This window comes from Pinus tabuliformis, chromosome 2_2, assembly GCF_031772625.1.
Source record: "Pinus tabuliformis cultivar Carrire ecotype Pingquan chromosome 2_2, CPIR1, whole genome shotgun sequence".
Lineage (NCBI taxonomy): Eukaryota > Viridiplantae > Streptophyta > Pinopsida > Pinales > Pinaceae > Pinus > Pinus tabuliformis.
In genome coordinates this window covers 462,256,028-462,282,856 of record NC_142300.1, presented here as the reverse complement: position 1 = coordinate 462,282,856, position 26,829 = coordinate 462,256,028, and the positions used below count along the sequence as shown (strand labels likewise).

The following is a 26,829-nucleotide window of genomic DNA, read 5'->3' as shown; positions in this document are numbered from 1 at the left end:
GGACAGGGCCTTTAGGAGGTCAGGGGAGTTAGAGTATCTGGATCAGCCAGACCCTCAGCAACAACTGAGTTAGTCGCAGGGATCCAGTGGGAAGGGATCAGGAGGATCTGGAGGTACATCTATGAGGATATCAGGTCCGTCAGTGAGCAGTGGCTCACCAAGCCAGAGGGGTGGTGCTCCGGGCAGCATGCAGAGCAGTTCACTAGGGAGTCCACTGATGGACAGTTCACACGGTACCTCAGCTTCTACAGGTTCAGGGGCAGGCAGGAGGACAACAGCCAGATAGTCAAGAGTTCAGGCTCCTGATGATGATGGGGAGGAGGAGTTTCCTTCTCCTATGGGAGAAGTGCACTCAAGGAAGAGGAAGCCCAAGCGGCTTCAGGACACCTTGAGAGATGCCACATCTGTTGCTGAGCCGAAGAGGCCGGTCAGAGAGAGTAGACCACCTGAGAAGTTTTGTAGCTATATGGCAATGGTTACCAGCATCCTTGACTCTGAGCCTTGTAGCTATGAGGAGGCAGCTAGCCAGCAGGTCTGGAGAGAGGCCATGCAAGAGGAGTAGTCTTCTATCATGAAGAATGATGTTTGGGAGGTGGCGCTCAGGCCTGAGGGCAAATCCGTGGTTACTTCCAGATGGCATTACAAGGTAAAGCATGCTGCAGATGGCAGCATTGAGAAATTCAAAGCGAGGTTGTGGCAGCATTGAGAAATTCAAAGCGAGGTTTGTGGCTAGAGGATTCTCCTAGGTAGAGGGAGTTGATTATGAGGAGACCTTCGCTCCCGTGGCTCGATATACGTCGATCCGCTCCATTATATCAATAGCAGCAGAGATGGGTTGGAAGATCGACCAGATGGATGTGAAGATTGCATTTCTCAATGGCTTCATACAGGAGGAGGTGTACATTGAGCACCACAGGGCTTTGAGGTGCATGGGAAGGAGTCCCATGTGTGCAGACTGAAGAAGGCCCTTTATGGCCTGAAGCAAGCTCCCAGAGCTTGGTACTCCAGGATAGCTACATACTTGCATGGGTTGGGTTTCACAAAGAGTGAGGCAGGTCCGAACCTTTACTTTATTGTGATAGGTGAGGAGCCTCTCATTCTGGTGCTGTATGTGGATGACTTGGTCATTACAGGTGCAGAGAGACTCATAGAGCACTGCAAGAGAGATCTTGCGGCGGAGTTTGAGATGAAGGACATCGGCTTGATGCATTACTTTTTGGGTTTGGAGGTGTGGCAGGAGGAGGGGCATTTCTTCCTGGGGCAGGGGAAGTATATTGTGGACATCCTTGGCAGATTCCACATGGAGGATTGTAGACCCATGTCGACACCGATGATCACCAACTGGAAGAAGCTTCATGCTTCGGATTCTGAGTTGGTGGATCCCACATTGTACAGGCAGCTGATTGGTTCCTTGATGTATTTGGTCAACATTAGACCAGACATTTGTTTTGTAGTCAACACGATGAGTCAGTTTATGTGTGAGCCTAGGAAGGTTCACTGGGTGGCTGCAAAACACGTTTTGCGGTACTTGCAGGGGACAGTGGATTATGGTCTGGACTACAGGCAGGGGGATGGAGTGAGATTGGCAGGTTACACTGATTCTGATTGGGCAGGTTGTGCTTCTGATAGGAAGAGCACTTCAGGGTGCTGTTGTGGGTTGGGTTCGACAATAGTGTCATGGTTCAGCCGGAAGCAGCAGTCAGTAGCATTGAGTTCAGCGGAAGCAGAGTATATAGCAGCCAGTCTAGCTAGTTGTGAGGCCATCTGGCTTCGCAAGATGTTGTTTGGCTTATTTGGTCAGCCGTTGAGACCTTCAGTGATTTACTGTGATAATCAGAGTTGCATTAAACTCACGGAGAATCCAGTATTTCATGACAGGTCAAAGCATATCGGGATCAAATATCATTTCATCAGAGACTGTGTTCAGAAGGGTGCTGTGAAGCTTGAGTATATTCCCACTGATGAGCAGGTTGTAGATATTCTCACCAAAGCTTTACCACGGGGCAAGCATGACTACTTCAGAGATAAGATGGGTGTGGTGAGGAACACCTTCCTCGGTAAGAGGGAGTGTTGAAATTTGGTACCGGAGGATAGGTGGTTCCCAAGGCTTTGATCTTTGGCCTAGAGAAAGTGTCCAAAAGAATTTAATTTTTCTCCGAAAGTGACCTTATAATTTTTATAAAGTCAAATCTAATTGAAAAGTGACTTTAAGTGATAAAGTTACTAAAGTCTAATTTTAAAGTGACTTTTATAAAGTCAATGAAAAATTAGAAAGGAAAAGTGACTTTGGAAATAAATGACTAAGTGGGTCTTTATTAAAGCGGGGTGAATAAAAAAATAGAAAGTGAGATTTAAATGTGCATTTAATCTCAACCCTAGATCTCAATCTATTTCAGCCATTGGATTTAGGGATCACCCAAAAGTCACTTAGGGTTGGATTAAGGGAGGAAAAGGAGGAAAAGATCATTCATTCTTTCATGAGCAGATTGAGAGAGAGAGAGCAAGAGAGCAAGGGAGATTTTTGGACAGGGAGAAGGAGGCAGCAGCTTGGCACACATACCAAGGTAGCAGTTAAGCAAATCCGTACAGCTGAATGAACAAACACTAAAAGACAGATTTTTGCACAGAAATCGAGGCAGCTAATTTTCTGCACAAAAATCAAGGTCTGTACAGTCTGTCCGTACCATACGTATAGCTTGTCTGTACCGTTCGTAGAGTCGTCTGTACCGTCCGTACAATAGCAGTACAACATTGTGTTGCTGTTTGGAAATTTCTAGTGGGCTGTGAGGCTCAGAAATCGAGATAAGTTGTAAATTTGCTTGCTGATTTTTGCTGAATATTTCTCATTGTAAAAGGCATTTTCCAGAAATAAATAAGAGCTCTCAAACTGGTTTTCCCCAAGAGTTGTAGGGGGTTTTTCCAGGGTCACATTGACCAAAAATCACTGTGTTCAAATGTGTTAAATAGCTGTTTGTACCTGCTGATTTTTATTTCTGCATTTTCTAGCATTCTGTAAAATTTCCAGAATTCGTGTTTTCAACAAAATTTATTTTTCAGTTGTTGAATGTATGGATTTGGGAATGGGCATTTAACTGTATGGAAGAAATAAGGTGAAATTGAAAACCGGGGTGGGAAAACAGAAATTTTTACACAAATTACATATCGGAGGTCGGGGGCCCGGGGCACAGTAAATCCCGCATATCGGCGGTGGACAAGTCCTGCAGTCCCGCATCCAGCATATATCATAGTAAATCCCGCAATCTTGCATATCGGAGGTCAGGTGGCTCGGGCACGATATACCTCGCAATCCCGCATCCCGCACGTATCGCATCTCTCATCCCGCATGTAAGCGACCTCGCAGTCTCGCAGTACCGCGATCCCGCATCCTACAGTAACACGATCCTGCATCCCGCAGGTCCCGCATCTCGCATATCGATGACCCTGCAGTCCCGCAGGTCCCGTTACCCACGGTATCGCAATCCCAGAGTCTCACAGTCCCGTGATCCCGCAGTCTCGCAATACCGCAGTCTCGTAGTATCACAGTAAATTCGCATATCAACGATCGACATGGCAGTGAGGTTCTAACTTTAAGAACCTTGTGATATTGCCGATTTGCGATACAATGTTAAATCGCTGGGGAAAGGCCTAAATCATTTAACAAAGGAAATGCATGCAAAACCAAAGTCGGGCGGGTCATTTTCTCTCTCCTCCAAGGTGCCACGTGGCACAATCCCATTGGCCCATCTGTATGACATGGCAACGGACGTCATCAGTGACGTGGCAATACAAAAGTGACGTGCCAGTACGTGGCATTCAAATTCGGCATTTTCAGGGGTCTTATAGGGGCTTTTGCGGGTGAAATGTGTCACCACTCACAAGGTGACACGTGGTAGCGATGACGTTCTTCCGCTGAAGTTCCTTCCAGGCCTGCAATTGCGATATGTGGGAACTCTCTGGAGGCGATATTTTGTACACTGGAGTTATAGGGATGTCACGTCCGTCCCCTTCAAAAGCCTCACGCTCATTCAACACTCTATCCCGCAGATCGATGATCGCAAGTGTCAAGGGGAAAAGGCTAAAGGTAAAGTGCTATCAAGCGTCGGGATGCGGGATTCCAAGTAACAAAGGAAAAAGGCCCCCGAGACGGGAGCCTAAAGGCCTTAGCGCCCGAAGGCTAAGCCCCTGGTCGTAGCCCTCGGTCATATGATAAGAAAAGTGGAAAGGGGCTAAACCAAAGGGGGCTGAGGGGAATCATAGCCTGCGGATTCGTAATGTTTCAAAGGTAAAAGCCCCAATTACAACAAGGCCTCGATAGCACAATACAAGGCATTGAAGGTGTATGGGTTGACAGCTGAAGTAGTGAATGAAGTATGGCGCGACAGTAGATCAGTATGGGGGGGACTCAAGAAGACTTAATGGCACGACATGGTGCTCCACTCCGTCACACAGCAAAGGACTACCTGGACACACTCCATTCCCAGTCCACGACAGGCATTCACAGTCGACCCACTCCCTACTCTAGTGAACGAGCTACTTAGGCAGTTAAGGCAGAATTGACAAAAACCGGCCGAGTAGCAGGGGTATCGCGTCACGGATGAGATGTGCCTTGACTAGAGACCTTCACAGGGACAACAGAGGGACACTTGCTCCTTCCTCTTTCCATTTTCTTCCTCTGTTCATTAATTTTTGTTGATATCCAAGAAGCTAAGTCACAGGACACGTCCTCCAAGGTCCCGTGTCCCGTATTTTACGTGTTGGACACGAAAACGGCCCTAAAACGTGTCGAAAGCGTTTTTCATTGTGTCTTGTAAAATGTAAAACGTATTCGCCGGTTTTCGTCGTGTCCTGCATCTGGAAAACGCGTATTCCATTGATAGAAAACGTTGCCTGCATATGCTGCAATTTGTTTTGAAAGGAACAAATAATTTTTGAGTGGGGCAACTTAATGATAAAGTCTAGGCCCTAGTATTGATATGCTATTCATGGTAATGTTAAATTCTTAAAGTAAAAGTGACATTCTCCTTAATCTTCATTTTCATCCTTTTACTTAAATTTTCAACATTACCATGAAATGACTCAGGATGTTTGAGAGTGGTTCCGACCTCATTGGATTTCATATGGAGAAAGTAGAATCTTAGATTTCATTCAAAGTCCAGCAGACTTATCAGTTTTTCAGGATTTCAAGATTGGGAGATTGTAATGTTTCCAGGTGACAACACCCACCCGGGCTACCTCTGCCACCAATAGAGGACGTGGTCTACCTCCTATAGCTCCTACTTCTAGTTCTTCAGCTTCTAGAGCATAGCAAACTCCACTGCCAACTACACCAACACCAACATCTACATCTAGAGGGAAGGGAAAGCTGTGGCATTTTCTTGCAAGAGGGGCAGAGGAAATCAATAGGATTAGACTTTAGTTATTTTTTTATGTGCTTGTAAGTTGTACATGAACAATGAACATTGAATATTCAAGAATCAAGACCAAGCATATCACATTCTAATTTCTAAATAGTAAATTTTGATTCTATTTATTTTTTTAAATTGAATTATGAAATTTGAGAAGTAATTATATTTTAATTTGATTAGATAAGATGCAACCTGCAATTTAATATGGATAAAAAACTATATTTTGGTATATATATATTTATTAAATATATATAAAACGTGTCCCCTGTGTCCTGTTTCCAGGTCGTTGCGTTTCGTATTGAATACTCGTATTTACGTGTCGTCTGTGTCTCATGTCCTCGTGTCATGTGACTTAGCCAAGAAGTGATTGAATCCCAATTGTGATCGTTTTGGGAAACAACACCTTACATGGGCCAAAACAGCTAGTCTTGCAGACAATTGGAGGTCTGGCTCAGATATTTTGTAAACTGTAATTCCAGCTCCCCCTCTTCTTATAAGAAGGGGGAAGCAACACTTTAATTGGGGTTGGCCGGTTTCGGGATTTCTCACCCGAGGGGTCTGAATTTTGAGATGCCATTTTGGTTCTATTTGCTTATTCATGGGGGACTTGACTGATGTGGTGCTAGATGTTATGGACTGGTATGTTGGACTCATATTGGATGAATGAAACTCTCTGGTGATTCCAAGCATGATTGATGTGCAATATGTTTTCCCTTCTATAACCTCATTTCATAAGTTGTTTTTCCTTCTCTGAAATAGTGTAATGAGATTGTTGGTTTCTCCCTGATTCATGGATTTACCCTAGCTGCTAAATAGAGAACAATGCCTTTGCGTATTACAGATTTACTTGTGTTATTCGATAGCCTATAGTACTTGTAGCAACTACATATTTACTTGTGTTATTAGATTAACCTGTAGTACCTGTATGAGCACAACCTTTCTCACACTGTTTGGTGATAGAGGTACCCATGTTATAGGCATGAAGCCTCAATAAGTACTCCGCTGTTTCTATCACTGCACCTCTTCCCTCTTCCATATTTCTATTGGAAAATCTTTTCTTAGGATTCTGTGGTTTACAACCCTATACATCGAATTCCATATTTCTGCTAGAACATTGCTGCTTAGGATTCTGTTTGTTACAACCCTATGCATCTACTTCCCTCCTTCCTTTCCTCCTCTCCACCATTTCTACAACTTCAGTTTTAAGCTGTCTCATTGTTGTGTGTCGGCCACCAGAAGAAGAGGCCATTTCTCTTTGAGATTGCCCCAATATACCCCAACATTTGGATCCATGTGTTGGCTTGAAACTACCTCAGTGAAGGCTTATTGAACCAAGCCCATCCTATTACCTTTTTACGTGACAATTGGAGTGCTGAAAACCCCTCACAGATTATCTCTTAAGCACTCCTCTCTTTAAGATGTCCTAGGCACTAGTCTACAATCAACCCAGAGGCTGTCTCTAGGGGGATTTCTATCTCTCTTGCAGCACTTGTGCTGTTGGTGCGACTTGAAGCTACAACATCTTTTTGGCGTCGTTGCCGGGGAACGGATTAGAATATTTTTCGCTAGGTATGACACAAATTTACATTTCCTCTGTTAAATGAGCAAGGGAAGTGTGGGTTGAAGATCTCTCACCTCGGCGACTCCACTGTTTCATTCTATGCTAAACATCATGGTGACTCCACTGTCCATATCTCTCTTTGATCATCCTGGCTTTCAAGTACCTTGTTACTCACTCTGATGCTACAACAGCCGAAAACTTTCCCCACTTTGAAACTGAAATGACTCATATAAGGAGGTTTTCGAGATGGCCCTTCCTACATTTCTGGCCAACCAATTTGCCCATTGGATTTCTCTTCTATTACTAGTTATCCCAATCATGTCCCTACATATCATGAGTTGAATACCTATTTGCCTAGATTCAGTGGAAATACAGAGAGAAGACCTGACCAGTACCTCAAAGACTTTCATGAGTGGATGGAACAACAAGGTATTTTTCTTGAAGATGTACAAATGAAGTTGTTCAAGTGGCCTTTAGATGAGGATGCTAGAATTTGGTTTAAAATGATACCTCGTGGCAGCATATCTTCCTTGAAATGTTTTCATACAACATTCTATCAATATTTCAAAAGATTTTATCCACCGAATGCTCTATTTGAAGACTACTGTGCACAATTTAACGATGAAGACATTCCCGAGGTCGAGGACCCTGCTGAAGATGTTTGTGGAGCTCCACTCCTAGAAAACATCCTCCCGTATCAAGAAGCATTACCCAATGAGCAAGAAAGAGAAGAAGGGAATGTCATCGAGCAGCGAACAAACCCTAAGGGCTCTGTTTTGGCCAAATGTGATGTTTCCGCTTCCTATGATGAATACGACTCTGGTGAGGACTCAAGTGATGTAGAGCCACCACTCTGCCAGTCATGGGAAGCTGCACAAGAAGAGGAAGCTCACCAGGTAGTCACTAAAATGGCTCTAGTCCACGATGCACATCTTTCACTTGGAGAACATGATCAAGAACCTCCTCCTATTTTTGATTCTCATTATTCAGAGGAGGATGAGGTGGCCGTGGAGGTTCAGAAGGAGTTGTTTACCTGCAAGTGGGGAGAAGGCTCCTAACAACAAATTTTTCAAGAAGAGCCCGAAGTTGAAGGACCAAGCAGTGTCTCTGATTATTTATCACAGAGAGATTCCTACTGGGAATTCTCAAGGGGCCCTCCAGAGTATGACTCTTACAGTTCAGAATCTGAAGATTCCATTGCAGATTTCCAACAGGGTTGGCCCTCCAAAGCATGGGCAACAAATTATCAGCTACAAGATTTTCTCGAAAAAATCGAAGGCTGAGGAGCTGAAAGGTGTTTGTGGCTGCCCTGGCCAAGAAGACATTGGTCAGCGGATTGCTCATGAAAAAGAGGCAATTGCAAATTGTCCTTGTCCAGTCCATGACCCTGTCGCTGAGTACATGAGCCTATTCTTAAGCCAACAAAATAGATTGTATTAGTAGCATCTATCAGGTTCTTTATTTCAAGACTTCTCATGGTGCATGCATGTTTTAATTTTTGTTTTTCAACAATGTGATGGCATAAGACCCACTACTCTCATGCTGGTTTAGCTCCATTGGAGGGTTGGGCTCACTTAGGTGAATTGAGCCCTGTGCATAAGTAGGATTGTCTATAAATAAGCTCACTAGCTGAGCATTTAATTTCTAGTCGTTAGAATTTTTATTTTTGCATTTCAGTTTGAGGAGCAAGTGACACCCTGCAAACAAAGGTTGATGGAGATGTTATGTAAGTTCATATATTTTTGACTCCATGCCTAATGGTGAAGGATACTGCTCTGCAGGTTCTCAGCACCTTGCCAGCAAGGCACTGTCCCTAGTGGGAGCCATTGTTGTCACTCACTGCTAAATATGCTTGCAGCTGTGAAAAGAGTGCAAAAGAGCAGTGAAGTTTAAGCCATTTCCCAAGCCACAGTATGCTATCGTTGCTTAATTGGAACCCCTCCATTGCACAGTGCTCGGAAAGAGATTTCCAATGGTATATGGAAGTCTAAAAGTGGACTTCTGGATCAGAAGTTAAAGAAGATTGAAGATAACCTTGGAAAAGCTGGAAAACCTACTTATTTGCCAATAAGTTATTTATGAAAACCCTTCAGTAAACTTTAAATTAAATTCTGCTGTAGATATCACACCATAATACAGAAACAAACACATGCACAAGAATTAACACATCAACATAGATATTTTGGACAAATGTCCTGGAAAAACCCATTGCGGGAAAACCGATGCTGTGGAGGAGGATTTTATTATTCAGCAATTCTTCAGTACAACTGGGTGCCAAACTGGCTTACGCAATAGAGAACAAATTCTCCAGTATTTCTCCCAACCTCAGTGTCAGGCTTACTGGCCTCTACACAGCTCCCAGACCTACTACGTCAACTCCTGCCTCTCTGCATCAGCATTGGGCCTTTTTGCATCACCCACGTAGGCCTTCTAGTGACTGCATAGTCTACTACCTCTTCGTCTGCCTCTCCAACCTCTGCGCTGGTCTTGTGGTGCTGATCCCGATTCTCTATTTCGTACTCGTTGCCTCCTGTTGCTCCCCAAACCACTAGATCGAATTTCTCAGCTAACCTCGCTCTAGAAATCGAATTTGACTGGTCTCCCTCAGTGTGTTCTCCAATTGACCCTCAAGCCTCTTCTTATACTTTTCTTGTTGGTCCTTCAACAGTTGTGATTAAATCTCTAATCAACGGCTAGGATTAGATTTGGCTTGATCCATGACTTTTGGAACCCTTCTAACCCATTTTTATATTAATACCCATTAATATTTTATTTTTCCTAAGTTTAGACATAGGAACTCCATTAAAAATATTAATTATTATCTCCCAAACCGGTTAGAATTTGCCCAAACCATTTCTGGATCTTGGAGATCTCATGTGCTTTAGCCTCTCCATCAAGTTTCATGGCTAGAGCACATCTGATGCTACCCCAAATCAACACATTAGGCCTCCTCAAAGGCCCAACGACTCATTCTACCCTCTTGAGAGGCTTATTCTTATGTTATTTAGCTATCTTGGTGGGCTTGCTACCAAGGGATATTATTATTGCACATTATTTTATTATTTGGGGCTCAATTAGGCAAATCAAACTCACTAGAGATTGTATAAATAGATGAGAGGTGATTCAGTCTCTCATCATCATTTGGATTTGGGTTTAATAACTACTTGAGAATTTCGCATAACCTTTTGGACGACGGGTTTGGATTGCATGGATAAATTTTGATGTTTGGATCTATATCTCTTGTCTTGGAGCTTCATCATTCACATGATTTGATGATTGGATATACTCATTGTACATGTAAGATCTATTTTTCATGTTTACGCTTGTTTAAGCTTATTTCAAGTATGTCGCTGGGGTTTTTGCTATATAGATATGAAATTTACTACTCTATGCGAAATTGTGGAAAATCTGGTCTTGTGAAACTTTGCATCATCACATGAATCATGTATAATGAAAGAATGTTCCTAGGAGATAAATTATGTTGATTATTCTCTAAGAAGTCATCAATCATTGCATATCGAAGTATAAAGACCTTAAGTAGCTACTGTCATGCACTAATACCATGCAAAGTTGCTTGAAGGCCTCCTTGATTGGGTAAATCCTTTCTAATCATTAAATTCTCCTTGACTCCATCTCTGCCAATGGACAAGGCACTAATCCTTCCATAGATGATCACTTCCAAAGAATATTTCTCATCTTTCCTTCTCTTTCTAGGCCTAGCGTCCATAGGTCTCCTAGGGCATCATTTTTCTCCCATTGTAGCCATAAAAAATGTTCAATCTCTTGTCCATAACTATGTTAGGGTTTTCTCTAGAGGCCCTCCAAATTGCGAGAAATTTCGAGGGTGGGATGTTGAGATATAGCTAGCCCTAGCTAAAGGATGGTTTCTTGCCCTAGGTTTCCCTTAGCTAGTGTCCTCACTTGGATCATTGCATTCAATTCCCAAAGAAAATTTATGCTTTGATCCTCGTCTCTTCCATAATTAGGTCAAGCCCTCCTTGGTGGATCAACTCCATACCTTTGACCTATTTCTGGGTCCACTTGGTCCTTTGTGGTTCCATAACTTTACAAATCTAATTTCACAAAGATCACATTAAGGCTAATAATCCACAAGGATTTTTGGGTCTAGGATGCCCTTTGAGAACATATATTCCCTAACCCTAGCTTCAAGGATCCTCTTGGCCCTTCCTTGAGAGCATATCACCTTGATTTTCAAGCAAGAAACCCATAAAATTGAGTCTCTCTTGTGAATAGGCCTTTGGAATCACTCCTTGTCCTCTTATTGATCCATTCATCTAGTGATTCACCTTATATTGGGTCTCATCCCATCAGTGAAAGTCCGTAAACAACAGGGAACCTTAGGTGAGGTGACAATGGTCTATCACTTCACTGTTGGCCCTTGACCTAGTGGTTGTTCTATAGGATCCCCTCCTAGGACCCTTGTTAGTTTGAGTGGTAACATTTTGGCGCCGTTGCCGGGGAGGAAATTTGTCTACCTCCCTAACGAATCATTGAGGAATTGATTCTTAAATGACAGTATAGATATTCCTTTGGCGAATGCACAACATCCCTATTAGAATGGAGAACCCTGAAATCTTGACATACCATTGAAGAAAGAACAAAGAACCTCCTACTTGTTCTTCGACAGGAAGCATAAGCATGAATTTTTCATTCCTTTAAACCTTTCCAACATGCTTGGAGCCCTTTTTCATCCTCCTCCTGAAGACTCTGACAGACCAAAGTTCACTAGGAAGGAGGATCCTCAAGAACATCTTTTAAACTTCAAATGTTGAACGTATGAATCATCCTATAATGAATACACCCGCATAATCTCCTTTGCTATGACTTTAGAAGGGGTTGCCTGAGTATGGTATCTGTCATTACCCATATCGTCCATTTCTTTCTGAGGTGATTTTGTCGATGCATTTAAAGGACAATGGTTTTGTAAAGGAGATGCAGTCGAATTGTATAAAGGTCTCATATCTAGCAAAAGGGTGTTAATGAATCCATTGCGGAATTCTATTTGCCAATAGCTAAGCCCCCAAAAGGAGTTAACCCTAGCTGCATACTTCATTGCTTTCATGGGGAAATTGGCTTTTGATGTTAGAAATAAGAAGCCTACCGATCTCCTTCAAGCTCAAGACATCACTTTTGATCACGATCAAGCCATGAAGTAAACTTCCATCAATGTAGTTCAAATTGATGATCCTGGCATCCCCACAAATGGCGAAGATCCATCTCTTCATGAAAACAAATCCCTACCTGAGACCAACAAGAAAAGAAGAAAGGGATACAAGGGAAAACCTCCAAGCGTAGCTACCTTGAGCCTTCCCCTTAGGCTAGCAGTGAACATGCATGTTGCTTTCTATATCGCCCTTGGAATCAATGTTCACATTTTGAGGAATTGTATTTTGAATTCTGCAAGCCCAATCCACATTATGTCTTTGATTATAGTGAAAAATCTTGGACTGAAGATTTCCAGAGAACGCACCAACAAATTGATCTTGAATTATGACGAATTCAAAGTACAAGGGATAGTAGAAGGACAAAATTTATTCTTGCATACATATCTTGAGAAGGAATTCACCATGAACATAGTCATTGTAGAGATGAATCCCACATGGGGGATGATCGTGTCCAAGCAAATGGTAGAAGATATAAAAATGTCTATTAGCGAGGATAAGTCTAGTGTATATCTCCCATATGAGTGAAAAGTCTTATGCATCCATTCCTAGATATGAATTTTCTGCCCCCATGATCGCTTCTTCACAACATTTCGAGGAAGACCTAAAAGAGGAAAGCGTTGGGCTTGGGGAGTGGAGGATTTTTAAAAGTGAACATGTTATATAAAGTGAACAAAGTTCGTTCTTCATATCAAATACTTCAGAAGACTTGGAATAAAAAGATCTCCATTGAGAATAAGAATATATATTACAAAGGATGAATAAAATGATGATAGAATGAGAGTGAGGGGCTTGCTTATATATTAGGCAGGTGCCTCTTCATGGAGAGTCATGTCCCATTTAGACACACCTCTTCAACTTAATTACTAATTAACTAATCATTATTACAGTTATCCTCATTACTTATATTTATATTATTTATGTATATTTTGTTCATTACATTGCCTTCCTCCTCAAAAATGCTTTGTCCCCAAAGCTTGTTGATGTAAAAGGCTTGATCTCTTTCTCGGTTTCGAATGTCTTCTCGTCTTGGCACTGTCGTCTTTGTTGATATGATATTCTAAGTGAGAAACAAAACTGTCGCATTGAGAAGGGATCAGAACATCCTAGATTAATCTTATGTGGAATATTCTGATCACTGTAATTTCGTAACAAATTGTTATCATAGGACTTGATTGAGGTTATATCAATATTCTTTGGAACATCAATTTGCTGTTTCTGTTCTGAATGGTCCTGATATGTAACTTGGTTGAGTTTTCTACTCTCATGATTCAGATGTCGATAGGGAACATTTTTGGTTGATTTTCCCTTATTAGGTGTGTGAAATTTTTTTGATTTCCTTCTAGTACTATGGTTGTTGATTTAGGTACACAATCTTCGTTTGGAGTTTTCATCATTTGGATTGTAACATGTGAGTGTGTTTTTCCTTCAACATATTGATCCTCTTCTTGAGTTCTGATATTGACTGGATCAATGTTTATTTCTTTATCTTCTACTGAGGATGTTATGACTGACAACGTCAATACTTCCTCTTGAATACATTGTTCTAACTTTTCCTTTAATGACTACTTGTCCTACTTAAGCTTTTTAATTTGTGTTAGTAATTTTTCGTTATGATCCTGAAGTCGCAAAACATCATTTCTATCAACAATGATTTTATCACTTTCATTTTGCATATTTTGTAATACTTTTTTACCTTCTTCAAAAATTACTTTTGAAATATCTTGGATGTCTTCTGGTGTTACTGAATTTGGCTTCACGGTGACATTCTGTAGTGTTATTTTTTTTTCTTTTTGTAAGAAAATGTCAAAATATTCTTTTTTGTTTTCAGGATGAAGGAACGAAGGGTTTCCATCCAGGCTGAACCCAAAATAATGTCACCTTGATCGCTCCATAGGGTTTGAACCGAGAATTGTGATACAAATGTATAATCTCTAACATTTAATTGTGAATTGGTTATGTCATATATTTTGTTGTTAAAACATTCAAAATTTTCAATTATATTTGACTCAGGAATCACTAATTGGTTTGCGATTTTAGGTTTTATATAATTTTTATTTTCCACTGGCGAGATAGCGATAGTAACATCTTTTCTCGCAATAGACCCTTTAATCCTAAATAGCACTGAGGCATAGTTATATTGAATTCCTGGAAATCTTCCAGTGTTAATTTCTGAATTAGGGTCCATCTTACTTAGTTGATAATTTCTCGTCAAACAATACTTTGATTATAAACTTTATATATCCTTTGTATGAGATACCTGCTGAAATATAATAAAGTTTTATTTTCTCTCTTAAAAGCCTCAAATATTTAGTTGATTTTTTTTTTAATCAACTAATAGAAGTCTTATTAATATTTTTATAATTAAAATTTTCTTTTCCTATTTTATCCACACACACACACACACATATATATGTTCTCTTTCTAATTCTATATTTTATTGAACCTTCCCTTTTTTACTTTGTTACATGGGAACCGCTCCCTAGAGGTGGGAAACCCGTTCCAGTGGTTCCCACGCTCCTGGAAGCTTTGGAATTGTATGGGAACGTTCTCTTTTCTGTGGGAGCTGCAATGGGAGCTTGGGAAAGTTCCGGGAGTTTCGAACACTATTTTTTTTGGAGTTCCAGCATTCTCTGGGGTTGGGGAATACAAAGCATGTAGACAAATATGTTGAAATGCCCACAAAACATGAGGCTTTGTTGAAACCTTCGCAAGAAGAAAGGCGAAAGACATCCTTAACACTGATATCCTTAATTGAGAAACTGGAGCAATCTCTTGATAAGGAAGCGTGTGACACCTCAATGTAAGGGTGATATCTGGGATGTCATGCTGATGAGTATTTATTTTTTTGTTTATGTATATGTATCGTAGAAGATTGTGTGTATATTGTATGTGGCAGTCAATGCTTAACCATTAGAGTCGCTTTACTTTTTCTCATAAGAATACCTAGAGAAACATAGGTAAAATTGTTCCTTTGTATTTTTAAGGCAGATTGTTTCAAATACTGGTCATGTGTCAGAGAACTGATAATGAACTTGACATTTTAATATTTTATATATATAAAAGGGAGGGACTCAGGAAGAGAGGCACCTAGAGAATACATTTATATATAAGAGAGGCTATATATTTAAATTGGTTTTAATATTCTAATATTTTGATTTAATATTAATTTTGATTATTATATAATTATATATTTTTTTACTTTTATATTTTAAATTTTTTTTATTATATAATATTACTGTTCTCGATTAGCCGTTTCCTCTAAATTTTGCAGAAACGTCTAGCCGTTCCCGACACTTGTACCCAAGTTCCCAATGTTCCCACATTCAAGAAACTCATGCAACATAGCTTTTTTAATAATAAGTTTTTTATTTTATTTATTTATTTAATTTTTTAAACTATTCCACTTTATTCTAACAATGTTATCAAGATTTTTAAGGGTGGATTTTAAAGGTCACAATTTATGGCTGGCGACAATTCTGGAATGGTGTTTCTTCAAAAAGTCATCGTTGATTTTTTTCACAATTATGGTATGGTAATAGTTGGATAGGGACCACGATCCTTCCTTTAATCCTATGCAAATGTTCTTAAACATTATCTAATGTAGCGGTCAAACATTGATTTTCGGATGGCAGATGAATTGGTATAGCGAGGATGTACGTGCGAGTGTGTTCTGTGACTGCAGTCTAAATAAGCGGTTGAAATAATTTGGATATTATTTTATTTGACTTACGTGTATGCAGAGATGGTGAGGGTGTGCAGCGGTAGTAGTGTGCGGCTTTTGCTACGTTCGTGGGAGTTATGCAGTCTCGAAGGGCGTCGACATGAGTACGAGCAACTACGTCGATGACAATGTTTGTGGTGGTTGGTGTTTGCATAGAGTATTTTGGTTTGATGTCTGTGCGGTGGGGTTGAGATGACTGCAATGGAGGTTGCGGCGGGCAGAATAGATAGTCGGTTGGTAGCTGAGACATTAGGTGTGTCCGTAGCTGCTGTTGTGGAATATCAATGAGTGAGTTTTTAATAATATTCATTTTTTTTAAATTTTGTTTTCTATAGTTGTTTTTTTTGTTTTTAATTTTTTTTTTTTTAAATCTCTTTATCTTGATCTTTTTTTTTAATGTATAATCTATATTCTTTTTTTTATTTGTTTTTTTTTTTGTATGATATATTCTCTCTTTTTTTTCTCTGTTTAAAAAAAATGGCCAAGGGCCTTTGGCGAACTCAACAACAGAAAACTTCAAAACTGTAGCAAACACAACAATCTTAACAAAACCTTGATGGCCAAGGGCCTGAATCAAAGAGCATGGCTCTGTGCAGTGGTGAAGCAGCCAGAGGATCGAATTGCTTTGATACCAAATGAAGCAAACAAAGTTCGTTCTTCAAATCAAATACTCCAGAAGACTTGGAATATAAGGATCTCCATTGAGAATAAGAATATATATTACAAAGGATGAATAAAATGATGATAGAATGAGAGTGAGGGGCTTGCTTATATATTAGGCAAGTGCCTCTTCATGGAGAGTCATGTCCCATTTAGACATGCCTCTTCAACCTAATTACTAATTAACCAATCATTATTACAATTATCCTCATTACTTATATTTATTTTATTCATTACATTAGAGCTTCTCCCCAACAAGGAATTTGGGTAATGTATTTTGATGGGGCTTGCTCTAAGGCTGGGGCCGAGGCTGGTATTGTTATTCTATCTCCATCTGAGGAATATTTCATGTTTGCCTTGAGACTTCAATTTGAATGCACCAACAACGTGACCGAATATGAAGCCATATTATTAGGACTTGAAGCTGTTCAAGTTAAGACGATTCAACAATTGCTAATAATAGGTGATTCTGACTTGGTTGTTTAACAAATAAGTGGGAATTTCCACACCAAGCATCAAAGACTCATACCATATAGGGAAAGGGTCTTTCACATGATAAAGGGTTTCAAAGAGGTTTCCTTCTGGGCCGTTGATCGATTCCTCAACTGTTTAGCTGACACCCTAGCTTGGGCAACATCTACCTCTTCCATAATTGACAATGACACATTAAAGTTAGGAAGATGTGTGGTTGACACCATTTACCGACCTTCAATTCTTGACTATGAAGACCACTGACATGTTTTTGAAGATGACAAAGACATAAGTAACTTCCTTCAAAATCATGAAGAACCCCCAAGAGAATGGAAGACCTAATTAATGAGCAACACTTCAATAGGGACCATAGCATAACCAAACATGATAATCATGATTCACCTGACACATTGGACCTCAACCTTGGATCTGAAAAACCTCCCCAAATAATTAACAATGGGAAGGGCCTGTCTAGAGAAGAAAGGGATGAACTTGAAAAATTGCTAAGGGAATTCAAGGATGTGTTTGCTTGGTCCTACAATGATCTTAAAGCCTATAGCCCTGAGATTATACAACACACCATCCCTCTCAAGGAAGGAGTGAAACCTGTAAGACAAAAGTTAAGGCAAATGAATCCCAAGCTTGCCCCCTTGGTCAAAGAAGAGCTCCAAAAAATGGTTGATACTGGAATCATTGCTCCTATACGACATTCATCTTGGATTTCTAACCCTATGATCACCCGCAAAAAGACCGACAACATTAGGATGTGCATTGATTTTAGGGATCTTAACCAAGTGTGCCTAAAGGATAATTACCTGTTACCCAACATGGAGAATCTATTGCAAAGAATAACGGGTCACAAATGATGTCATTTTTGGATGGGTTTTCTGGATACAATCAAGTCATTGTGAAAAAGGAAGATCGTTTGAAAACTGCCTTCACCACACCATGGGGAACTTACATGTATCTCAAGATGCCCTTTGGTTTACTCAATGTCGGGTCTACTTTTCAAAGGGCCATGGATTTCGCTTTCAAGGACCTCATTGGGAAGATCATGGAAATATACCAAGATGATTTAACCGTTGCTTCCAAAGAAAGAAAAGACCATTGCAAACATTTGAGGAAAGTATTCAAGAAGTGTAGACAATACAACATATCCCTCAATTCAAAAAATCCTAACAAAAAGTCTATCTTTGGTGTCGACAAAGGTAAATTGCACGAGCACGTGGTATCCAAGTACGAGATTGGTATTAACCCTGATCTTGGCGATTAACAAATGAGATTATTTCTAAGTCACTTAAATAATTAGATTATTTATCCTTAGAAAATAATTCAATAGTCTGTCATAATTAATTTACTTTAATTATTGTAATTTTCCTAAGTTAGACTTAGGAAAGAAGACATAAATCACTGGAAGAGGAAAATAATGTCTTCCAAATGCTAAGACACCAAGCCTATGTAGAAGACCTTCCAAAGATACCACTCACATCAACAACATAAACATCCGGCTCCACACTAAACTCTAGAAAGCCAATGACTATCTCTTGTAATAGTGGTAGAGCCCTATAGTGTAGATGCTCCATCCTCTTGTGCCAAAGCTCACTTTGGTTGTTACCGTCATGTACAAGGGCTTTCACTAGTTGCCCTCTTAACACATAGAAGTTGCTGTCTCTGCTACTTATCACTCGCCTCATGCTAGGATCAACTCCTTTTGGCTTGACAGATACCTCACTTCTTGTGAAATTGACCTAAAGTTCTTTATCCTCGATAAATGAAATGAAGAGCAAGTTCTCCAACTGGGTACATACAATATTTCCTTCCACGCCATAGGAATCCTAGAGTCCAATTGGAATGGTATGCAACGAAAACCCTCCACTAGCTACCTAGCATTATCACCAAGCTTCACTTGATGATCATGGTGCTTCTTGGCCAAACTGCTGAAGAGGTCACAAGATCTCGTCATATGACAAGAAGCTCCATTGTGCACAAACCATGCAACTGTGAAAATTCCTAGATCTAACAATCTCAGGAATCCTACTGCAACCAACTGAATCTACTTCACCTAGATTGTAAATTATGTTACAAACTTATTTGAAATTTCTTCTTGAAATATTGAAGCGAATTATTGAAGCAACATACACCAAATTAAATATGATTCTGAAACATAGAAATTGAGCAAGGAAATACAAACACATAAGACACTGTTATTTTTGGACAAAAGTCGCCAGAAAAACCCAATGCGGGAAAACCAGTGCAACAGGTTTATTCAGTTACAGAGAGAAATACTGGCAGAAGCTTTGTGAGTCAATCACTGAGAATCCTAACTGATCCAGCCCCACACTAATTGCCCCTCGGCTTTTTTGGCTACCTCTGCGCAGTGTCTGCATTAGCCTAGCGTCAAGCTCTCTGGGTGTTGTGCAGCTTTTCTGGTTGGTCGATTTGCTGCCTAGGAAATTCGATTTTTACCACCTGGTCTCAGACCCCAGCTCCTGGCTTCTGAAAATCAAATTCCTTTGCGGATTTCAGACTTCTCTCTCTCCCTCTGTGCTGGTTCTATGTGGCCCTTCTAGTTCTGCATCAGTGTTTGCGTCAAGGCTCCTGGATCACTCATTGCCTCTCTCTATTGATGTATCTCCAGCTAAGAATCTCTCTCTCCGGAAGCTACTGTCCTTATTCCTCAACTGCAAAAGATCTCCTCAATCGATTTTTCCTCCTAAGAACTTCTCACGTCATAAAATCGATTTTCTCTATCTCTCTGTGTGTTTTCAAAATGACCCTCAAGACCCTTCTTATATCTTCCTGTTGGACAACCAACGACTTAGATTAAAACATAATCAAAGGCTCAGATCGTTTTGGCTTGATCCGTGACTTTTTCTAGAAGTTTCACCCCTGATTAGATTAATACCCATTAATATTTTAATTTTCCTAAGTTTAGACTTAGGAACCCCATTAAAAATATTAATTATTTTAATAAAATCACTTCTGGGTGGAATTTCCCAAAACACTTTCTGGGTTCTTTGGAATACCTGCACCCAAACCTCCTTGTAAAATTTGAGGCTTAGAGCACATCCAATGCTATCCCAAATCAACAGCAACATGTGTCATGGTGCCTAAAAGACATGACACCAATCTAAGCACATTCTTGAATTTCTTAGCTAGCTCATTCATTTGTGTAGATGCAAATATTGATCTCTTCCATTTGCCCCTTTTTCTTGTTTGGGCACTGCCAGCCTAGTGTCCATACTTGTGACATGCAAAGCAATTGACTTTTCTCACATCCCTCTTTTTCTCTCCTTGTGAAGATCCTCCTCCACTTTGGTTCTGCTTGGCTTTACCCTTTCCCTACTTTGCTTGCCCAACAAATGCAAGATTGTCATCTCCACCTCTATGTTGTCGACTAGATATCGAATTCTCCCAAATCTCCTATTGGGTGAAATTGCCCCACTAGAAAACTTGTCTCTGGCAAGGATACCTATTTCAAACATAGCCCATTTCTTGGTACAGCTAGTCAGGGCTATTTTAACAAGTTAATCCTCATCCACAGCTTTCCAAACAACTGCAAGTTCATTTCAAATTTGCTGAATTCTTGTGAAATATGAGGCTATAGTTCCAGATCTGTTCATTTTAATATTTCTTGGCTTTTCTCTTAGCACCATCTTTCTGTTTTGGTTGTCACTTTGTTACAACTTTATTAATTTTGTCCACATTTGACGAGTTGTTTGCTTCCGTATGATATGAGGGATCATGTTATGTTAGTTGTAGGTATGTTCTATGCTTAGCACAATTTACTTCAATTTTTCTTATTAGCCCAATGACAATATTCAGATTAGCAATCACATCAGCTTGATAGTAAAGTGTAGATAGAACATAAACATAAACAATAGAAGACAAGCCAAGGCAAGAGGACACAAGATGTGGCACCAGCCAGGGACAAACCCCAATGTGGGGAAACCCTTGATTAATTCTTCTTATATTCTTCAATAGTTCAGCAGAGAGAGAGATAGTACAAATATACAAAACTGATATTTATGACAGCAGTAGAAAACCCTTGACCAGAGAAGTCTGCTGGTCAATCTGGACAGAATCTTTCATCCAGGAAGCATCAACAGGAAGCTCATCAAACTGAGCCAAACATAGTCAAACCTTGACCCAATATATCTCCTAGAACACTGTTGTCTTCACGCTGTACTAGCTGTCACTGCTACATGAGTTAGTGCATCAAACTTCAGTCCTCATCCTTCAACTGATTCTCCAAGGTGATTCCATCACCATGCAGCTCCTCAACTCAGTAATACTAACCCTTGACAATGGCTCTGTCCATCTCATATTACAGCAACAACATACAACCCTCCAATAGTCATCAAGATAGCCTTAGTTCTTAGCAGTTTTGTCTCACAAGACAGCTCCTAGATTATGCTAAATATCTGGGCATATATAGGCCCTCATACACCCATACGAAATGCTTGACTGTGGTGTTATGCATTGTTTTAAAAGCCGGCTGGCTCGGAGCCGACTGGATCGAGTTGGTCCGAGCTGGGAAAAAAATTTGCAACCCGGCCTTTGAACCGGTTCGGCAGCTTATAGGTCTCTTCCATGGCTGAAGCTTGATCTTCATTAGGGCAGCGTTGAGATCTCTTCATGACTGTGGCTAGGGCACTCCCTCTAGATCTCTCTTTCATTAGAACCCAAACAAAATGAAGAGAGAGATCACAAGAGATGAGTGTACCAAAATCACTTGAGATCCTCTTCTATTTATAATAAAACGTTGAGGATAGGTTGGGGTAAATTGGTTGCTGGCCGACCTTGCCGAATTGTCACATAACACATAAATTCATATCTCCATGGATACATGCTGGAATCGGATAATATTTAGATCAATCCTACAGCTATCGACGAGAGGAATCCAAGAAAAATATCAGCTGCCATAAATAAGATGACCCACATGGAGTTTGGCTCTAGTTTCCAATTTTAACATGTTATCCTTTACAATGTCCAATATGATCCCTCTAGTCTTCACATCTTTCAGATCGTGTTTGGTTGCTTGTGTAGGATTTGAAGGAAGTTGGATCTCCTTTTTAGCAAATTACCACATGCTATTTTCTATCAAAACAATGGTGATTATCTCTTTCTATGGATTGAAGTTTGCAGCCCCTTCTAACCTGTCTTCAAATCTCAGACTTGATGATGCCATCTCAGTAGATCAATTTCAACCAGAAAACCCTTGCCACAAAATAGAAACTCTGCTGCAAAAAAAGTAAAAACTTGTCTAATTATTTTATTCCCAGAAATATTCCTTTACTAGTAAATAATTTTCTGCTGTAAATTTTAATTTTTGAAAATTACAAAGAGCAATACTTGACACTTTTTTGTAGCGAAAACAAAACAGAAAATAACCCAGGAAATAATACAAAATAGCAACACAATTTTACCCTCCAACTTCTCATCATATTCAGTTAACTTAGACAAATCATTCTTCTCCCTAACCAGGGAAAATGACCCACACAAAATACAAACAAATTACAGCAAAGCCTGAAGAATTTTCTAGCAAAAATTCCAGCCTCCCAATCGGCTGTGTGGCGCTCCTTCAGCCTCCTATGCATCCCATGTGCAGCCCAATTTGCTAGCTGCTTCACACGTGCGGCCTCCTTAGCTGTGCGGTTCTCTTGGATTCAAAAGTGTGGGTTCCCTATTTGTTTTCTTGCTGCTTAAAATTTTCTCCTGTTGTCTTTTCTCCTTTCCTCAGAGTCTTGTGACTCACAAAAATATGCAATTCAGAAAATCTTTCTCAGAATTTTCACTCTCACTTGAGTAGCTGCAGTAGGCATTGCGTCTTCATCGTCTCCCTCAGGATCCTTTTATAACTCTCCGAGGCCAAATTCCTAATCTCCATAGTGATTGAGTGCTAAGATTTAATCCTAGCACACTTAGATCAATGGTGGAGATTATATCTAAGCCACTTAAATAATTAAATATTTTCCCGAGCCTACGTTAATCGTTTTTAATTGATCAATGTACTTTTCCTAAGCTAAACTTAGGAAGGAGCTCATATTAGTTGTTTCTATCAAAGAACCACATAAAGGGGACTTCACTTCCACATGCTAAGATTAAAGATACCAATCCTATGTGGAAGACCTTCTGATGCTAGAAATGTTGAGATTTCTAGGGCACAAGCTAGATCCAATTTTCTTCAACAGATAACTACTTCCAATGATTAGTTAGCATTATTTCCACATAGCATTCATTCAATATCGTTAAGCAGTTATACAGAAGAAAATTTCAACCATCTAAACATGAAAGAGCAGTAAAGTAATGATGAGACAAGGAGACAAAAAGATGCAGAGATTTAGGCCTGAGGCCAGGGCAAAACCCACAAGGGGAAACCCCAGAAATCTTTCCTTATGAGAGAGAGAGAGTTCAATGTTAATCAATACATCGGAAATAACAACATGAAAAGAATAACCAAACCGGTAACCAAGATCAAGAGAAATCCTTCAAGCCTTCCTTCTCAAATTTGGCCTTCCTATTCTCCCGCCTCCTTTGCTAGAACAGAGATATCAAAGATACAAATCGATGTACGAATGAGGAGAGGATGTCTCTTTTATATAGACTTTGAAGGGGGATCAAATGGGTGGCCCAGCTGACTTAAAACAATATGAGGCCGACTTGAAATATTTTGAGGCAAAAATTTAAAATTCAAATTTCCAATATGAAAATACTGCTAATGACTACCATATTTCCAATAACAAAACTCAACAAAATAGCCTCAAAAGCACACTTTAAACTGAGGAAAACACCCATGACAGGGTTTTTTCTTTGAAGAAACTAAGAACTAGTGTTTTTTCCCAAGCACTCACAAGTTTGTTGACTTTTTAATAAAGGTGCGTTTTCATATGGCAAGTGAGGCTTCACATGGACTCTCAGATTAATTAGTGACTTCGCTATTAGTTGGCAAGTCTTAGTGGTGCAGATATAAAGCAGGGATCAATGAATCCCAAAGATAATATATATGATGCTTTATTTCTTTTCCTGATGGTCATGTATATCATGCTTTATCAGTGATTTTATTGTATTGATGATTTAAATAATTTATTTTCTCATTTTGCTGGTTAAGGTTGGACAGTGCTAAGGGTTCCTATGCAAAAGAGTGGTCTAGGTGGGAGCAGCGACTCAGAGAAATCTTATTTGCAAATGCAGATTATCTCACTGCGATACAGGTTCTCTCTCTTTTGATCTCTCGATATATATATCTATATATCTATATATCTATATATATATATATATATATATATATAGAAGTGGATAATGCATTTTTAATATAGATTTGGAATTTGGAGCTCCATTGGTTTAATTATAGAAGTGGATAATGCATTTTTAATATAGATTTGGAATTTGGAGCTCCATTGGTTTAATTCTCATTCACGGACTACCATTATTTTGTTAAGGGATGACATAATGTTTATAAACATAATGATTTTAGGATAGTATATAATGATCGTTGCTGATTTGGGGCAGCACATTATTTTCTTTCACATACTACTACTAATATTATAGTAAATGCAGTGTTCCATGGTGATTTGCCCCCCTAGGGTGGCAGGTGCACCCTCCACATTTATCATGCTCCTGTGATGTTTGTGGGGGTGCACTCAGGGAAACATCTCCACATGTCCCCATTTTTGGGAAAATGTGAAGAAATGCAAGGGAAACATGTTCCCACGTCCCCATTTTGGGAAAACATGGAGAAACATGGGGAAATATTTCCCAAGTGTTCTGGACACTTTTCCCCAAAAGAGGGACTTATGGGTGTGCCCCCCAGAAAGTGGTGCTCTTGGGCATACCCCCATAAAAGGGTTGCTTCTTGGAGTCACTTCACAAAAGGGGGGCTTCTGGGAGCACCCTTGCCCCTGATGAAAGGGGGACTTCTGGGAGCACCCTCCCCCGACAAAAGGGTGACTTTTAGGCATCCATCTAAAATTTTTCCTTATAAAGGCTTGAAAAAGAAAAAGAAAAAAAAAAAAGAAAAAAGAAATAAAAGTAATATATGAAAAAGCTCTGCCTCAATCAGTTTTATTCGCTTTATTAATGTTCACTCCTCGATGCTCATTTTATTTTCAATGTTCATTGTCCAATGATAATTTTCAGTTTTAGCTTTTGAGTCTTGTGTCTAGACTCTAGATACTAATGACCTTAGAACTGAGTCTTTGACTTGTTACTCATGACTATTTTTGACTGAGTAAATTCATTTTACTATTTCGAACTTTAGCTACTATTTTTCTTAGTACTAATTATATTCTAGAATGATGAATTGAAATCAATGTATCAAAATTTTGTTATTTCTTTTCCATGTAATGTTTCTGAATCAATATATTTCATTATTAAATCTGAATTTAACTCATGTTTATAACATTTACAAATTTGTATTCAGGATTCTTTTACCATTTGCTATTTGTGGAAAAAAAAAAATATACAAAAAAATCTACCTCATTTTCACTTTTATTTACTTTCACTGTTCACACCCCAATGCTCATTTTATTTTCAATGTTCATTATCCATTGATCATTTTCAGTTTAAACTTTTAAGTCTTGTCTCTAGATACTAATGACCTCAGACTGAGTTTTTGACTTGTTACTCTTTACTATTTGATTTTGAGTAAATTCAATTTACTATTTTCAGACTTCAGTATTTACTATTTAGTATTTTTCATAGCACTAATTAGATTCTAGAATGATGGATTTAAATCAATGTATCAATTTTTTAGTATTTCTACTTCATGTAATGTTTATGAATCAATGTGTTTCATTACTGAATGTGAATCTAATTCATGTTTATAACATTTACAAATTTGACTTTAGTGTTATTTTACTGTTTACTATTTACATTGCACAATAATGAATTTGCATGGGATGAATTATTATTATTGAGAATTTTTCATTTATCTTTTTTAATTTTATATTTTTAGAGACAGGAACCCTTATGCTAGGTATGATGACATGCCGCCACCCACCCATCCCCCATGCGCGTCTCCTCGCTCTAGTGCTCCCTAGAAACTTGGTGGAACATGGGTAAATGAGGACATCATCCCCTTAGAGATATTAAGAAGTCACTTAATTCAAGAGTTATTGAGTGAATGATCTTAAGACTACTCCTTAATGACCTTAGGAATAAAGTGTAACAACCTTAGTATTAATATAGGATTTGTTGACGAATCTAGGGCACATGTAGTTAATGAGATTCTTCTTTGACTTGATAACTATTTGTGAGGTATTTTACTTTCTTATTAGCACAATCTTCTCTTTGACATTATTAGAGTGTGTGTTTCTTATTTCATCAAATAGCTATCAAACAAAGAGACAAGAACACAAGAAGTTGGCATTTTTCCAGGGCCAAAACCTCTCCCTCTTGGAGAGGAAAACCCGCACATAATTCCTCTTATAGAGATTCCAATTGACGAACAACAAGACCATGTGTTAAGTTATGGTATGTTCTATGCTTATAACAGTTTACTTCTTTTTCTTATTATATTCCACCTATTAGCAATCACATGTACATAAAGTAAAGTGCAGATAGAACATTAAACGATCGACAGAAAACAAGCCAAGACAAGAGACACAAGATGTGGCGGCTAGCCAGGGACAAACCCCACAATGTGTGGGGAAACCCTTTGATCAAATCTTCTTTTATCTTCAATAATTCAGCAGAGAGAAATAGTACAATAAATCTGATTCGTATCAGCAGTAGCAAACCCTAGATCAGTAGCATCAGCATTAGCGGCTTCATTATCAAACTAGGGCAGACCATATCTCACAAACCGACAGTCGGATTGATCTC

The 26,829-nt window shown here is 39.4% G+C and overlaps 1 protein-coding gene across 1 annotated transcript in view; it reads left to right on the top strand.

Annotated features, from left to right (window-relative positions):
• The window catches only part of LOC149193294 (tRNA ligase 1-like), a 317,173-nt gene that overhangs the window by 162,371 nt on the left and 127,973 nt on the right, over positions 1-26,829 (top strand). Inside the window, exon 23 of the mRNA XM_089407278.1 lies at positions 24,116-24,218. Within this exon, the coding sequence (XP_089263404.1) occupies positions 24,116-24,218 (103 nt within the window). The remainder of the gene's footprint in view (positions 1-24,115; positions 24,219-26,829) is intronic.